The sequence below is a fragment of the Rhinolophus sinicus genome, chromosome 6 (genome assembly GCF_057876585.1).
Source record: "Rhinolophus sinicus isolate RSI-liver-muscle chromosome 6, RSI-T2T, whole genome shotgun sequence".
In the NCBI taxonomy this organism is placed as follows: domain Eukaryota; kingdom Metazoa; phylum Chordata; class Mammalia; order Chiroptera; family Rhinolophidae; genus Rhinolophus; species Rhinolophus sinicus.
This window is the reverse complement of record NC_142506.1, coordinates 54964759-54981335: the sequence shown is the minus strand read 5'-3', so window position 1 is coordinate 54981335 and position 16577 is coordinate 54964759. Positions and strand designations below refer to the sequence as shown.

At 37.9% G+C, this 16577-nt stretch overlaps 1 protein-coding gene and 1 pseudogene across 18 annotated transcripts in view; one reads left to right on the top strand and one right to left on the bottom strand.

Annotated features, from left to right (window-relative positions):
- CDC42BPA (CDC42 binding protein kinase alpha) overlaps positions 1-16577 on the bottom strand; it is a 202594-nt gene that overhangs the window by 93762 nt on the left and 92255 nt on the right. For all 18 annotated transcript variants that reach the window (XM_074316911.2, XM_019730880.3, XM_019730876.3 and 15 more), the window contains 4 exons: positions 8556-8756; positions 6667-6915; positions 4854-4933; positions 145-311 (listed from right to left, as the gene is read on the bottom strand). In XM_074316911.2, coding sequence (XP_074173012.1) covers positions 145-311; positions 4854-4933; positions 6667-6915; positions 8556-8756 — 697 coding nt within the window. The remainder of the gene's footprint in view (positions 1-144; positions 312-4853; positions 4934-6666; positions 6916-8555; positions 8757-16577) is intronic.
- LOC109446982 (histone chaperone ASF1 pseudogene) lies at positions 10863-11454 on the top strand (annotated as a pseudogene).

The window sequence follows — 16577 nt, the reverse complement described above, 5'->3', positions numbered from 1 at the left end:
ATAAGTAAGTGTCTAATCACCGTGTTGTACACCTGAAACTAATATAATAAGTAAACTATAATTTAAAATAAATTTTAAAAACACTATAAAAATAATGAAAATACAAAAAAGGGGAAAATATTATCTTTACAACAATATATTTACCTTGAAGCTTTCTACTAAGTTCAAGTTTCTCCTGTTCTAGGCGCTTAATTCTTCTTTCATAAGCTTCAGTTGCTAAGTTGTTATCCAGAGTTCTCTGAACATTAACATCAAGATCCAGTGAAGTGGGACCAGCTGTAACTCTCAAACAGCTCCTATCAGAAAGAACGCTGAAGAGAAAAAAATAGTTTTACAATGAAACAAAAAGTTTGAAGAAAAAAGATAACTTTTTGCAATTGTTCATTTAAAATATGGATTTGAATACCTAGTTACAATTAGCCATCTAGAATGATGATAAAACACAATTTTTTTGAAAAATCACCATAAAAGACTTTACCGAAGCATTTTTAAAATGAAAACTTAAATTGCCCAAATGACCTTAATTTTAATAACCATAAATTATAAAAACAAGTTTGCTGAAGGATTATTACTGGTAGTTTGTGACCACTTATGTGACCACTGAAGTGAAATCACAGTCAAAAACACCAACCATGGTCCTCTTTAACTAGAATCTGGAATCCAAAAGTATAATGCTTCCTTTAACTCAATATAATTTAAAATATTTGAAGAGCTAGATATGCAGCAGTGAGCAAAACAGACAAAACTTGCCCATGTAGCACTTATAGTCCAGTGACAGAGACAAAAATAAACAAAATAAACATGTAATATAGTCAGTACCTTAGCGTTAAATGCTAAGGAGCAAACATAAAGCAGGAAAGGGGGAAATAAAGCATTGGGGAGGAAATAAAAATTTAGAAAAAGTGGTAAGTCATCACTCAGTAACTTTGAATAAAGTCCGGGGGGCGGGGGGGAACTCAGGGAATATCAGTGGGAGAAGCATTCCAGGCAGATGGAACATAAGTGCAAAATCCCTGAAACAAGAATATGTCTGGCACGTTCATGGACCAGAAAGGATACCTGCGTGGCTGGAGTACAGTGAGCAAGGGGAAGAGTAGTAGAAAATAGAAAGATAAAGTGAGCCAGTCATTTAGGGCCTTAAGAACTTTGGCTTGCAGTTAAGATACGAAGCCAGCAGAGCTGGGGGCAGTGGAGATTGGTCCTGAACAGGGGAGTGACATGTTCTGACTTATAGCAGGGTGTCGTGCAGGGAGGCCTGCGGGGTCTCTGCTCCCGCTCCCCATACAAGAACGCAGGATATGGTGAGGCCAAAAAGGAACACCCACGGAGCCATAGGTAGGGGAGTCATACCACTACGGTCTCACTGGAGGCTGGGTTCACTGGACGTGCGACCTGCTGTCCGTTTTGTCTGCAACCCACCGACGACTCTCTTTCACTCTCCTCTACTCTCCTCAGCTCTCCTTCGTAGCCGCAGCAGTTATATTAGTGGCTAATGGCTCAATGGCTACAGCTGACGGCCAACCAGCCCCAGCTGATGGCCATCTACTACCCGAGCCAGCACCCCCCCACGTGAGGCCGAGAGCCTGTAAACTACTTTCTGGGGCTCTGCCCCCACACAGGGTCACGCAGACAGGTTCAGAAAAAATAAGAATCAAAGTTATGAACGTTTGAAGTAGGTGGTTAAGAGAGATTTTAAGGAGAAGAGTGGAGAGAGGTCTCAGCAGGAGACACACAGTAGGAGTCATCAGCAAGGACCTGGGAGAACACTACGGTATAAACGGAAAAGATGCAAAGACTCAGGGTGGAACGAGGGAGATTAGGAGGCAGCAGAAGGGAGACTGAAAAGGAGTGGCCAGAAAGGTAAGGAGAAACCAGGACAGGGTCCTGGGAGCTAAGAGAAGAACGTGTTTTAGAGGGAAGGAGCCATGACAAATAACATGAGTCTAGACAAATCAGTCAGACTAGGACTGAGAAATGATGATGAAATGTAGCAATGTGGAGGTCAGTAGTGACACTGATAAAAGCAGTTTGCATAAAGTGATGGGCGCACACACCTGACTGGAAAATGGCAAGAAAGAGGAGAATGAGAAAAATGGACAAAATATGCAACAGCTGGAAGTAATTTTTCTATAATGTGGAACAGAGAAATGGTTGGTAGCAGGTAAAGAAAGTGGGATTAAGAGAGATTTTATATTTTGCTTTAAGATGGGAGGAAAAAATGCATGTCTGTGAGCTGATGGAAATGATGTGATTATGCAAATGACACAGAAAGGAAAAATCTTATGATGTAACAGCTAGCAATGCACTAGAGTAGGCAAAAGGGGAGGGAAAGGGTCGGCCTTAGCTCACAATTCATGCATAAAAAGAACAGCATACGAGTCCAGAGGGATGTAGGCAGTAAATGTGGAGATGGGAGCATGTGGAAGTTGTCTGCTGTTTGCTTCAACCTCTCGGTAAAAGAGGAAGCAAGATCACAGGTGAGAGTGAGGATGATAGAGGTTTCAGAGGAAAGTATACAATATGAAATAGCTACCTAGGACAGCGGAAGATGAATACACTCAGTAATATGATATATTTGTCAGGCAGTAAAAAGGAACACGTGAGGTTGGTAATCATGAACTTACAGTGCGACTGGTAAGAACAGTCAGATATTTTTCTCTAGACACTGAACTGCATAGGTACACACAGAAAACTGAATTATAACAATGAATGTCGACTTAGCAAAACCAGTGTAACAAAATGAGACAATCAAGGAATTGAGGGGGCACACAAGGAGTGTTATAATCATTCTCAATGGAATTTAAACTGGGTCAATGAAAAGATGGTTAACATTAATGGGCAAAAAGTTCTGATGCTTGACACCTAGACGTATTTATTCAATAGCATGAGACACGTCTAATTCCTGCCCCACTCCTAATAGCTATATTCTGAGCGCTCTATTTGTCCTCTTCTTTTTCCTCCAAAATGAGTTAGATTCTTATATGTTCTATTCATTTCGTAATGTTTAACTTATTCTAGCAGTAGCTTTGTGGGGACAGAGCCAGGAGTGCAGTTTCCAGGCTCTTGGCCTCATGTGGAAAAGTGCTGGCTCAGGTAGTAAATGGCAATCAACTGTGATTGGATGGCCATCAGCTGTGGCTAGTTGGCCGTCAGCTGTAACCAGTGAGCCATTGGCCACTAATATAACTGCTGTGGCTGAGTTAGCAATAAATGGGGGCTAGCAAGAAGATGGTGGCTGAGCTAGCAAGTGGCGGAGTGTGGACTGCGGATTGCAGAGAGGAGGATTGCAGCTAGCAAGTGAGGTTGGTTGGCAGAGAGAAGTGCACGGCAGGTTGCGGACAGTGCAGCTCCTGCTTCCCGTGTCTCTAACCCAGCTGCAAGAATATAGTGGTATGACTCCCCTACCTATGGCTCCGTGGGTGTTCCTTTTTGGCCTCACCATGTCCTGCATTATGTGGGGAGCGGGACCAGAGACCCCGCAGGCTGCCCCGCACGACAAATGGCGCAGCGAGCAGGGTACGGTGCCGGCCAAAGCTCTCCGAAGGGCAGTGGAGCGGTTTGTGCCTATGAACACTCAGTCTCAGGAAGACCGGGAGGAGCAGCTACCTGAGAGCTGGACCCCGTGGAGGGGTGGGAAGACGTGGACGGTTCTCCAACCAGCATAGGCCAGAGAAAGCGAAGGACTTTGCAGCCATGTGGGCTAGGAAGTGCTTGCTGAGGCCCTCACCCCCAGGTTGGGGAGGACCTGGAGCCTTAGCCCTGCGGAGAGGGCACACATTGTGAGGCTAATGCACAGCCCTGGCGAATGACTGTGGACTATGGGGAATGGGCTCCATCCCTAATTTAATGGACCACTTGACTGTTTGCTTGGGAACATACCACCATGTAGTGGAACTGATGGATGTTTGCTTTTGTGTCTTGACCAGCAGCCATGGAGAATATGTGAGAAAGACAGGCTGTGCCCAGGAAGACTGGTGGTACCCTGAGAACCCTGGCTGAGCCTAGGAAGTCTGGCTGTGCCCAGAGAGAGTGGCAGTGCCCTGAGAGGCCCTGGCTGTGTCCGGGTAGACTGGTGGTACCCTAAGAAGCCCAGGAAGTCTGGCTGTGTCCAGAAGGACTAGAGGTGCCCTGAGAAACCCTGGCTGTGCCCAGAGAGCCTGGCTGTATCCAGGATATTGCATTCACCTCCAGGCGCCTCCACAGGGCCCCTCAGGGAAGATGCTTGTCGCGTAGATTGAGGCGAGACCCTGTAGGGGTGGAGTGTGGGGACAGAACCAGGAGTGCAGTTTCCAGGCTCTTGGCCTCACGTGGAAAAGTGCTGGCTCAGGTAGTAAATGGCCATCAACTGTGATTGGATGGCCATCAGCTGTGGCTAGTTGGATGTCAGCTGTAACCAGTGAGCCATTGGCCACTAATATAACTGCTGTGGCTACGCTAGCAGAAAATGGGGGCTAGCAAGAAGATGGTGGCTGAGCCAGCAAGTGGTGGAGTGTGGATTGCAGATTGCAGAGAAGCAGTGCTAGCAAGTGAGATTGTTTGGCAGAGACAAGTGGATGGCGGGTTGCGGATAGTGTGGCTCCTGCTTCCTGTGTCTCCAACCCAGCTGCCAGCAAGAATATAGTGGTATGACTCCCCTACCTATGGCTCCGTGGGTGTTCCTTTTTGGCCTCACCATGTCCTGTGTTCTTATGTGGGGAACGGGACCGGAGACCCCGCCTGACACCCTGCATGACAAGCTTCATCCTGTTTTTTCTCTAATTTTTGATTTACAAAGTCCTCTCATGCCTTATATTTTTTAAAACCACAATTCATTTTAATTTGCTTTGTCTAAATTATGTTCTTTTCAAACTTACCAGCTACTAGTATAGGTAAAACCAACAAATGGCAGATGGTGGCCAGAAAATGCAGTATGTGTTGGTGGGGGCATCGTTTCCTAAAGGAATTAAAAACATCTGGTAAGAAATAAGTAACTATGACCTTATGAAAATAAAGATGGAAAGTCTGACTGATATTGCCAGTAGCGTCATTTTTCATGTATTCCACATTTGCAAATTTGCCTAGTCGCTAAAATGGATTTGTAACTCAGAATCAATATTCACAGTGCTTTTGCAGACACGTGCAGAGCAAGGAGAATCTGAGCTGCACATGTTCCCAGCTGGAACTGTACAAGGAGACGCTCGCCTTCTTGTTTCAGCTCTCAGGCTGTAAACAAGTGCTCTTCTCAAGGTCTAAGCGTGTGCCATGTTTTTCTTACTTTTGTGCTTTTTACAGGTGATTTTGCTTCCAGGATAGTGAAGTGCCATCTTGGGTTCCTAAGCAAGAAGGCTGTGATGTGCCTTACAAGAAAAAGTTAGCTAAGCTTCATTCAGGCATGAGTTGGTGGCGAGTTCAACATTAATCGACAATTTCTACTTAACAGGTATCTTTAAATATAATCACACATAAAACAAGGTTATGTTTTGATGAAAATGTCTTGACCACAGGCTCACAGGATCCTAACCCTATGTGTCCCCTAGGACCAATGGTCCAACTAGTATAGTGTTCACGGCAACTTTATTAAACGTAACTACTGCAAATCATCAGAATTGACTGTACTGCGTATTCAATTTGGAATAACTCACAATTTCTGTTAACAGTAAATATAATTCTTGTAATAAAAAACTGATGAAGGAAGTCCATTTTATTCTATCTTGTAAGTTTCAGAAAGGAAAACATAAGAGAAGTTCTTATCTGCCTTGAGTATGGTACTTATTGAACAGTGAAAAGTGATATAACAATATAAAAATTCTTAGTGCAGAATTAAAACCATAAGAAATGTAATAATTGAATTAAAACAACAATTCAAATTAAGAAGGCAAAAATCTAATTTTATGTTCTTATTTTCCTAAATTCTAATTTAATATAACCTAACGGTTTAGAGCAGAGGTTGACAAACTAGGCTGGCCTGTTTTCGTATGGCCCACAAACTAAAAATGATTGAATATTTGGCTTAATCTGCTGGTTTGCCACTCACTTCAAACACAGCTATAACTTCAGGCCAGTAAGGCTGTATATTTTCTTTCACTTCCCACCAAGTTTGTTATTTTCAGTGGCAACACCACTGGGCATGGGTATTTAGCTCTCCATCCAGGTCAAGTCAGCCCCCTCGTGCAGCAAAACTGCTGGTTTTTAGAAGCAGCTCCATGCTAGCAGTTCTACTGCCCCACACAAGCTGAGGGAACAGGGGTGTGGGCCAGAGAAGGGAGCTGGTTTTAACTATAGTTCAGCGCTTTTTCATGAATAAGTGCTTCTCAATTTATTTACCTTGGGTTGACTTATAAATCCCTGAAATGGTTGTTTTTGACAATTTTGTCCAGTTTCATGGTGGCTTTTAAGGAGAGATTTGCCAACCTCTTCATTCTGCCATCATGAAGTCCACTCTTTTAAGCATCTAATTTGTCTTCTTAGGAAACCTAATGGCATAACTAATCTCAGAAGTAAACCTTTAAATTTGAATTTTGTTCCTAGTCATGAATAACTGTTCATGTCAGTACACTCTTAATTTCTTGAATTTGTGAGCAAATACTAGAAGCCATAACTGTCTGACTGATAATTGATAAGGTCGTCCATAAAATTATAACCATATTAAAAAGAAACGGGGACAGAACTTCACAATGTCATACTCACAGAATTCTTTAAACAATCATCATCCACGTCAAAATTCGATGTGTCTGTTGGGCTACTAACTTCTGGAATATAAGGTGCTTCACAGTTTCGAATATTATCCCAATCAATTCCATTGAAAAATGGGTGTTTCTTAAAGTCTTCTATTCCATTTTGACCAAGTCGATGTTCTCTGCTACAAATGAGCCTTCGAATAAGATCCTTAGCATTTTCAGACACATCTGCCACTTGAGCTGGAAACTGAAACCTCTCCTAAACAGAGAATAATAGAAACAAAATGTAAATCAGTATATAACATACTTAGTAAGTTGACTAACATTTATTTTCTTGAAAATACCTTTTCTTTTAAAAATATCTAATAAGTGTATAGTGGTACAAAGTACTGATACTGAAGGAGATACATGGATAAATGAGAAAAGACTCTCCTTCTAAAAAACTTTTAATTTCATTTGTGCTTATTCATGTACTGTAGAAAGAATTAAATGCTAAAGATACCTTAAATGGCTGTCAGAATGAAGACAATTCATTAAAAATAGGAGAATGACTGAGCATTTCAATAGACCATAGATGATTTATATAAGCCACATACTAATGATTAAGTAACAATAATAAACATTTTTAAAGAATGTAATATGTACTTGACACTACTGGAAGTGCTTGTAACTCATTTAACTCATTTAACCATCACAGCAATCATCTAAGGTAGGTACTATTATCCTAATTATATAGAAGGGGAAACAAAGGCACAGAGTTCAAGCCACTGGTTCAAGGTCACACAACTAGAAAACGATAGAGCTGGCATTTGAAATGAAGCTGTCCGACTCCAGAATCTGTGCTCTTAACAACCATGTTATGTACAATGATTTCCCTTTGAAATGCTTTACATACTTTTTACAACTTTGTAGCTATTTACTTTCAATTCTTCATAACTATTTAGCAGATTATATTTGCAACTGGGTTCTAAGAGCATTAACTCTATCAAACTGATATCTATCTAGCAACTAATCATAATTGTGTCACCAGAACAAATTAAAAAGAATAGACTGTCACTCCCTTTATGAGATACTCCTATTCATATTCCAGGTGTTTGCAAATGCTCACAATTTTCTGAGACCAATCAATCAAAACCTTCCTCTTCCTATTATGAACACTCTATTTCCATTTCACTTGGTACTAAATGGATTCAAGTTTCATTCATTCCTGTTGTGCATCTGGATTTTTTCCAATGTTTTGTGATCATAAATAATACTGGAATAGGTATCCTTGTACATACATCTTTGTACTACTGAAGATTTCCCTAAGGTAGATTCTACAACTGAAGATCTCAATCAAAAGTTTCAACTATTTCTTAACACTCTAGATGCAAACTTGTAAACTTCTTGACAGAAGGGTTATATCAACTTATATTCCTATCAATATTCATCTCTCTGGATTATTTACAGTACAGAGTACTATTTTTCTTTTCGTCTGCCAATTTGACAAGGGAAAATATATCTTGTTCTTACTTTGATTTGCATTTCATTTATTATTACTGAGGCTGAGACTTTTTAAAATGTATCCTAGTCATGATTATATTTACACTATCATATAGTAATTACTATACTATACTATAGTAATGATATAAACTGTCTGCTTATGAAGTTTGTTTTTCTACTGAAGAGACCATTTAATTTCCTATTTATTAGCATGTCTAATAAAATACAGTGTAAGGTTAGAACTAATAATTTTAGGTATAATTAATGGACTTTGATTATTCATGTTTGTCCCCTATTAGCATAGAAATTAAACTGTTTACTGTTTTTAGAAAAATATTTTCTTTTTAAATATCACACTACATTTATTATATGTATTATTTACCACATTAATTTGAAAAACAGTAAAAATGTACTAACTTTGTGATTCATGATTTTTCCATATGTCTCCACCAGAGATTCTGCATAAAACGGTGTTTCTCCATAAAGCATTTCATACATACAGACCCCCAAAGACCACCAGTCACACTCAGGTCCATATCTGCCTTTTCCATCTTCCATGGCTTGAAGGATTTCAGGAGAGATATAATCGGGAGTTCCAACAGCCACTGAGGACTGGACCTGAAGAAGTTCACATTTTTAGTAATCTACTATAATATGTTAGAAACAAATAAAAATATTAACATTTTTTAGACACACAAATGACATCTCATAACTACAACTATGTCATTATCTGAATTTAGCTTCCCTGTACATATAAATTAAATTTTACATAATCTCCACACTTACACTTCTCAAAATTTCGTAACACTATAGAACCTTTATTATAGCTGTTACTTAATTGACTACATTTAGGTTAACCATGTGATTTAAAAACCACAGCAATTAATAACAAATTATTTACTTTAGAACACTGTTATTATTGATATTATCAACGTGTACATATGAAAAACTGGAACTATAAAAATTTTACAATTAGTTAGGGGTAATAAGCCCTAAACAAACCTGGCTAATATTTATGAACAACCTGGAGATTATTTTAAAACACCTTAATGGAAACTTAAGGAAATAAATAACAATGTCCTTCAAATTACTTATTAATTTAAAAAATTATAAAAGAGGAAAGATATATCCTTGAAATAATCAAATCCCAATAGGGAAAAATAGTTGTGCATATAATTATGACAAGTTAGATGTAAATTGGAAACAATTGCTAAAAATGATCCTGGGCACAAATCTTGGAAGATACTCTGAAGTAAAAAAAAGGTTCCCCATGTGTTTTAAAAGATTATATCAAAAGATGAACATTCTCAAGGTAGAATAATGGTTAATACTCTGAATTTTCTAGACTAAATTACCATCCTTAATAATTATTACAATAAACTTCCTCTTTGGCAATACTGAAATTAAATAATTTGAAAACTCATCCATTACAACCTTAAAAATACTAGATAAAATATAACAACCATTTTTATAAACATATAAACAAGATTTCTAAAAAAAGACAACTCATAGGGGCCAGGAATCAAGAAATGGCTGAGAATCTGGGGTGGTAAGCATTAGAGCAGAAATGGGGTTGGGAATTGCCGGTTTTCATTTTCTAGGTACTTGGATTTTAACATGTATATGAGGGCAAATGGAAAAACCTTGGGCTTATATGAGGTTTGAAGTGAGAGGCTGCCGCATACAACCTTTACCCCTAAAGGGTATATTGTAAGCAAGAAGCTGAATTACAAAACTGCCCCTCTGCAGAGAAAGACATTTTGTCTATCTTGATTGCTGATATGTGAAGAAAAATTCCTCCTCTGGAGAGTCATAACTTTAGGTCACATAGTCCCACTGGGATTTTAATTCACAGTGCTTCTGTGGTCCAAAAGTTCTCAAGCCAAGAAACTGGCAAAAATATTGGCAGCAGGTTAGGAGCCCCTAGAAGCCTGACATAACAAATTCAAAACTACTCTAGAGGACACATGCTCAAACTTAGCCACATATAATTCCCATGCATAACAGCCCACTGAAGATAAACTCACAATCCAATATATGAACTCAATGAGAAAACATTCCATTATGAACAAAAGAAATCCGAACAAACAATACAATTAGAGCCCTAACACATCAGTTCCACTTCATGAAATATTTATAATTATTAAAGACATTTTTTAAAAATCAAAAGCATAAGAAAAAAGAGAAAAAAACAAATCAAATGGAAGTTCTAGAAATGAAAAACTAGTTAAAATAAAAAACATAGTAAATAAGTGAAAGATATGAAAAGATAAATAAAACCAGATACACTTTTATTAAAAACATTAAAGAATAAAGACAGATTACCTAGCAAGGAATGACAATTAGACTGACAGCTGAATGAATAATAACATAGCAGTCAGAAGAAAATGGAATCGTTTCTTCAAAGTGATGAGACAAAACAATTGACAAAATTATATTCCCTACCTACCTAAATTATGATATAGGCATGGGGGTTAAATAAAGACATTTTTACGCAAAGACTGAGTGAACTATCACATGTAGATGCTTTCAGATAAACAGAAGCACTAAAGGACAGACTTCAGAAAACCAGAAATTTAACCCAGATGGAAGAATGTGGGCCGCAGCTGCACTGTCATGTGGGGCGGGATCCATGCTCTCCCGTGCAGGCGCACTGAACTTTATTGTGCCTCGGTATTTGAGCAAATAAGCCCCGGTTTCCACTGTTAGTGTTTTTTTTTAAATATGTCAAAGATTCAGGTGAACAACTTAGTGGTGCTAGATAACCCTCCTCCTTACAACATCACCTTCGAGTGAGTCGAGGACCTGTCTGAAGACTTGGAATGGAAAATTATCCATGTGGGCTCTGCAGAAAGTGAGGAAAACGATCAAGTTCTAGACTCTTTTATCATGGGTCCTGTTCCTGCAGGATGGCAAATTTGTATTTCAGGCTGATGCACCTAAGCCCGGACTCATTCCAGATACAGATGCAGTAGGTGTCACAGTTGTGCTAATGACATGCACATATCAAAGACAAGAATTTATTAGAGTTGACGATTATGTCAACAGTAAATATACGGAGACAGAATTAAGGGAAAATCCGCCAGTAAAACCAGACTCTCCTAAGTTTCAAAGGAATATTTTGGCATCTAATCCCAGAGTCACAAGATTCCACCTTAACTGGGAAGATAACAGAAAAATTAGAGGATGCAGACAGCAGTCATCCAAATCTACAATCACGACTTTCAATAGGCACATTACTTTCAGCATCAGAGGGATGGTCCACATCAGAAACTCACTAAATGTCATGCTAGAACCCCACACTGACTGCATGTGACCACCTGCCATCCCTCTAGTACAAATTCAGCTATAAAAACACACAGAACTATTTTTCTGAAACTCCATAAGTCATAGTCAAGATACAATGTGAAGAATTTGTTTCAGGAACGTGCTGTAGAACGTTTATAAGAAAACCAGTATTTGAGCAAATTGTGGAATATAAATACAACTATTTTTAAGCAGTTTTTTCTCTAATGTGTTAGTTGTTCTGAAACTAATCTAATTAAAATATACATATTATTTTCTTTTCCTCTCTATATAACTGAAGCATTTATAAAGAAATATGAATCATTAGACCAGGTTGTAAAAATGTTCTAGCCTCTTGGACAATAATCTTTGGACCCGTATTTTACTGGCCTTCAAAAGAACAAAGTTCACTTCTACTGAAATGTTTCTTCCTGTAATAACACATAGTTTGGTTTCATTTTAGGGGAGAATTTCCATTCTTTTTTGGCACGTCCTTAGAAGGGATTTGAAGTCAATTAAATGCACGAAGAACTTTAGGATCTGACTTCCCAGGCCATCTAGAAGCCTCCTATGGCTACTATTACAGTTCACGTAATGTTTGATAGCAATCAGTTTGGTTTCTAAGATAATAACAAATGTGGTTAATTCTTTATAAGTCCTCTGGCTGTGGTTTTTATTTTTATAACAATTTAGTACATCAGAACACTCCTTGAATCACATATCATTACCCAGTGAATTCAACATGTCAAGAGCAGATAACAAACTCCTTGAGTTTAAGAATAGGAGACTATAATAAATTAGATTTATACAAATATTGTAAGCTTAACTCTTTAAAATTGTTTTCATAGATCATTTCTTAGCAGCACTTACATAAAACCAGTGGGGTAGATTTGAGAAGGTACATTTATTATAATACATAAGTTGCTACTTTGGAAATATATATATTTTCACACATGTAGTACTCTTCTCCGTATCCCTTGAGACTCATGCAGAGTAAGATTAGGCATATTTGTGGCTGACATATTCTAGACAGCTTTTCCAGATAAGTTTTTTTTTAAAGCAATCTTGGAAAGGAATGCATTAACTAAATGGACCGAAAGATTCTTTTTCTTTGATGAGAGCTAGGTCCTTCCTCAGAAAGTTTCTTATGCTCCATTAAATTAAGTGTAGAATAGTCTCACTACTCTTGCTGCTAAGCAAGACATCAGCCATATGATGCAGAGTTATGCAGTGCCTTCATATCTAAAACTTCCATACTAACATTTTAAAGCTTTTATTTTGAAGAAGGGAAAGGGGCATTTGTCTGAATATGCAATCTAAGTTGTACATATTTCCTGTCATTCTAAGAGAATTTGTGAAGCAAAATTTTACTAAATGTTAACCTTTGAAATTTAATATACCAGCTTATTAACGAGTTCACTAACTTTAAAGGTTCATAAACTTTAAAAGTAAAATACATCCTACTGTTAAAACTACATGAAGAGAATCCAATACTAGAGAGCAGCACAGTGATTTCCAAGATGATGAGGAAAGGTAGGCCTAGGATGATAATTCTGCTGTCGGCCTATAGAACCCTCGAGATTAGAATGGGAGAATGCAAGACTTTGGTATGGGTATCGTCATAAAAGGGATAAAAGGGAACTGTGAAGCTAGTGTGTCTGAGAGAAAGGAGTTTCTAAATAATGTGTGGTGAAGAATTTGAGGATAACTTTGTGAGAATTACATAGAAAACTAAGCGAAACAAAGCGGTCACTTACTCCAGGGAGACCAAAAAGTTTTTCAAGAAAAGAAATGTAATTAAAATCAACTGCATGGCATAGCTATGAGCTGAACAGGACTTAATGACTCTGTGTGATAACTGCATTGAGAAGATAGAGAGGAAGTATATGGGTTGGGTCAGATCAGGGTAAGAGATCTGAATACTTATCTTCCATGGGAGGAAATGAAAAAATATCTAAAACTAAATAATCAAGAGATGACAGCAGCACAAATACGATAATAATAAATATGTAAGTAAATCAAATGACAGAAGAAAGAGCTAAAAGGTTTTAAGTCAGCCTCTAAAAAAAGAGATTGGAGGTGGGAAGAACTAGAACAAAGGAATACTGTTTTTTGTGATGTCTTCCTGAAATATGTATAGATTGATAAAAAATAAAAATAAAAATAAAACAAAAAGGTTTCTTCATTATAATTTTCTAAATGGAGGACCAACGTGCTATTATGCCCCCCAAAATTACTCTGAGATAATCAATAAAAAAATGAATTACTAGGAAGACACACCAGGATTTCAGGGATAAATTTGATCAGGGAAAACTCATATAGACAAAAAGAGTACTCATTGCATTCTGCAATGTACAGGGAGACTGGACATCAGACTCCAGGAGAGGAGCCCCAGGTTGGAGTCTAAGGGGCTTATAACCTGCAGGACTGGGGAAACACTAGCTCTTCCCTTGGAGTTCTTTTTCAGTGTAGCTCTCTCCTCTCTGGAATTGTGGTTCACAGCTTCCTGATGTCACAGCCTCCCTGACTTTAATCTGTATTTTCTCAACTCAGCAAGACAGCCATGCTATTTCTTCCTTCTCATGTCATACTGGGCACTATCCACTTCCCACTTTATGTATCACACACATATCGTTATCCTGGAGCAGTATAATTCCACATACACATCTTACACTGTGTGACAGTTATTCTGTCTTTTACTTCCACATATGTTATAAACCCCACATTACAATGTTATGTAATTAAAATCAACTGCATGGCATTTCTGATTTTAACAGTCAGATACTTTTTTGTATAAATTTAAGAAGATAATACAGTGTTGTTGTTTTTTATTCACTTACTACCATCTGATATTCTTTATTCGATAGATCTAAGTATCCAAATGGTATTATTGGCCTGAAGGGCATTCTTTAGCAGCCATGCCTGCTGGAAATTAATCTCCTTTCATTTATCAGAAAATGTTTTTAATTCATATTTATTTTTGCAGGATATTTTTGCTTGATACAGAATTCTTGGTTTACAGATTTTTTTCTTCTTTCAACACTTTAAAGATATCATTCCATGACTTTTGATGAGAGGTCAGTGGTCATTCTTACCATTTTTCTACAGCATGTAATGTGTTTTTTCTTCTGGCTGCTTTCAAATTTTTTTGTTTGTCTTTAATTTTCAGCAGTTTTATTGTGACATGGCCAAATGTGGTTCTTTTTATAAGCTTGAAATATGCTAAGATTCTTAGATCTGTGTTTTCCATCAGATTTGGTAAGCTTGAGCTGTCAATTTTACAAATTTTTTCTGCTCCTGTCTCACTCTCTTCTCCGTTGAGAAGTCCAATTATAAGAATCCCTGAGCCTATATTTATTTTGCTTCAATCTTTTTCTCTCTGTTCTTCAGAATGGATAGTCTCTAAGGATCTGTCTTCAAATTCAATGGTTCTTTCTTCTCTCATCTCAAACTCACTGTTAATCTCCTCCTGTAAATTCTATATTTCTATTACTGTGCTTTTTAAGTTCTAAAAGGTCCATCTGATTTCTTTTTCTGCTGAAATTCCTTATCTGTGTAATCTTTAAGATTTTTCCTTTGATACTTTAAACATATTTATGATAGTTTCATTAAGTCTGCCTGCTAAGTCCAACATGTATGTTACCCAGGTTTTTACTGACTACTTTTCTTTTTGAACTCTGTATCACAATCTATACCCTACCCTCCATTTTTGTTGGTCTAGTGATTTCTGACTGAATGCTGCTCATTGTCAATAAGACATTATAGAAAGTATGAATTATCTTCCTCTGAAGAATATTCTTATTTAAGCAGATAAAAAAAAATACTGATCTCCTGAAACATAGGTTGGCTTACAATTTTACTCTTTCAAGGCAGATTTACAGAAGGTCTAAGATTCGCTCAAGTTCCTTTATTTGGAGGACCATTTTCAAACTCTATGGATCTTATCATGACTTGGATTAAGGCTGTTTGACAGGTTTAGACTAAGTCTTACATGTTATAAAGGTGTCAACTACCTCTCCAGGGCCAAAATCCCAATGTTCCCTTAGCACTATTTCTCCCCCAGCACTGCCTGATTTCTAGTATTCTGTTTGATCTTCAAATGAGTATCATCTACCATTTGGTAAGTCTCATATGGTCTTTTTTTTTTTTTTAAATCAATGGATTTTATTATTATTATTATTATTATTATTATTAGTGTCAGGTGTACAAAACAATGTAATAGTTAGATACTTATACCCCTCACAAAGTGATAAACCCCTTCCCCAATCTATTACCCCTCGGACATCATATATACCGTGTTTCCCCGAAAATAAGACCTAGCCGGACAATCAGCTCTAATGCATCTTTTGGAACAAAAAATTAATATAAGTCCCGGTATTATATTATATTACATTATATTATATAAGACCTGGTCTTATAGTAAAATAAGACTGGGTCTTTATTAATTTTTGCTCCAAAAGACACATTAGAGCTGATTGTCCGCCTAGGTCTTATTTTCGGGGAAACATGGTGGCTGTTACAGTTTCACTGACTCTATTCCTTATGCTGTACTCCATATCCTGTGACTACAAATATATTAAATTATAGTTGGCATTCATTATTGTTCAGCTTCAGCTTCAGGTGTACACTGCAGTGGTCAGGCAACTACACTGTCCATGAAGTGGTCTCCCTAATAAAACAAGCGTCCATTGGATACCCTGTAAAATCTTTACAACATTACTGATTGTAGTCCCCAAATACGTCATATGGTCTTATACTGCATATGTACAACCCAACCTTCATGAGATACCCCCACCAATAGACACTTTAGGCCCTCTCTCTGCAGAACTCCCTCCTCTCCAGTGTCAAGCCCTGCAGATTCCAGCTGCCTCAGCTAACTCAAGTCTGATCTTTCTCCTCAGCTCCACAGTAATTCTATACTCTGCTCTAACTCGAGCTTTCTGCATCAGAGTCAGAAAACTGTCCCAACTCTGGGAAATTGTGAAGCACACCTCGTGATTTATTTCTCTCAGATATAACAGTCTTGTGGTGCCCACTGTCTACCACCTGAAAATACTTGTCTCATATATTGTATCCACTTTTACTGTTGTTTCTGATGAGAGGATAATTTGGTATCATTTACTGCCTCCATTGTGTCCAGAGGCAGAAGTCATA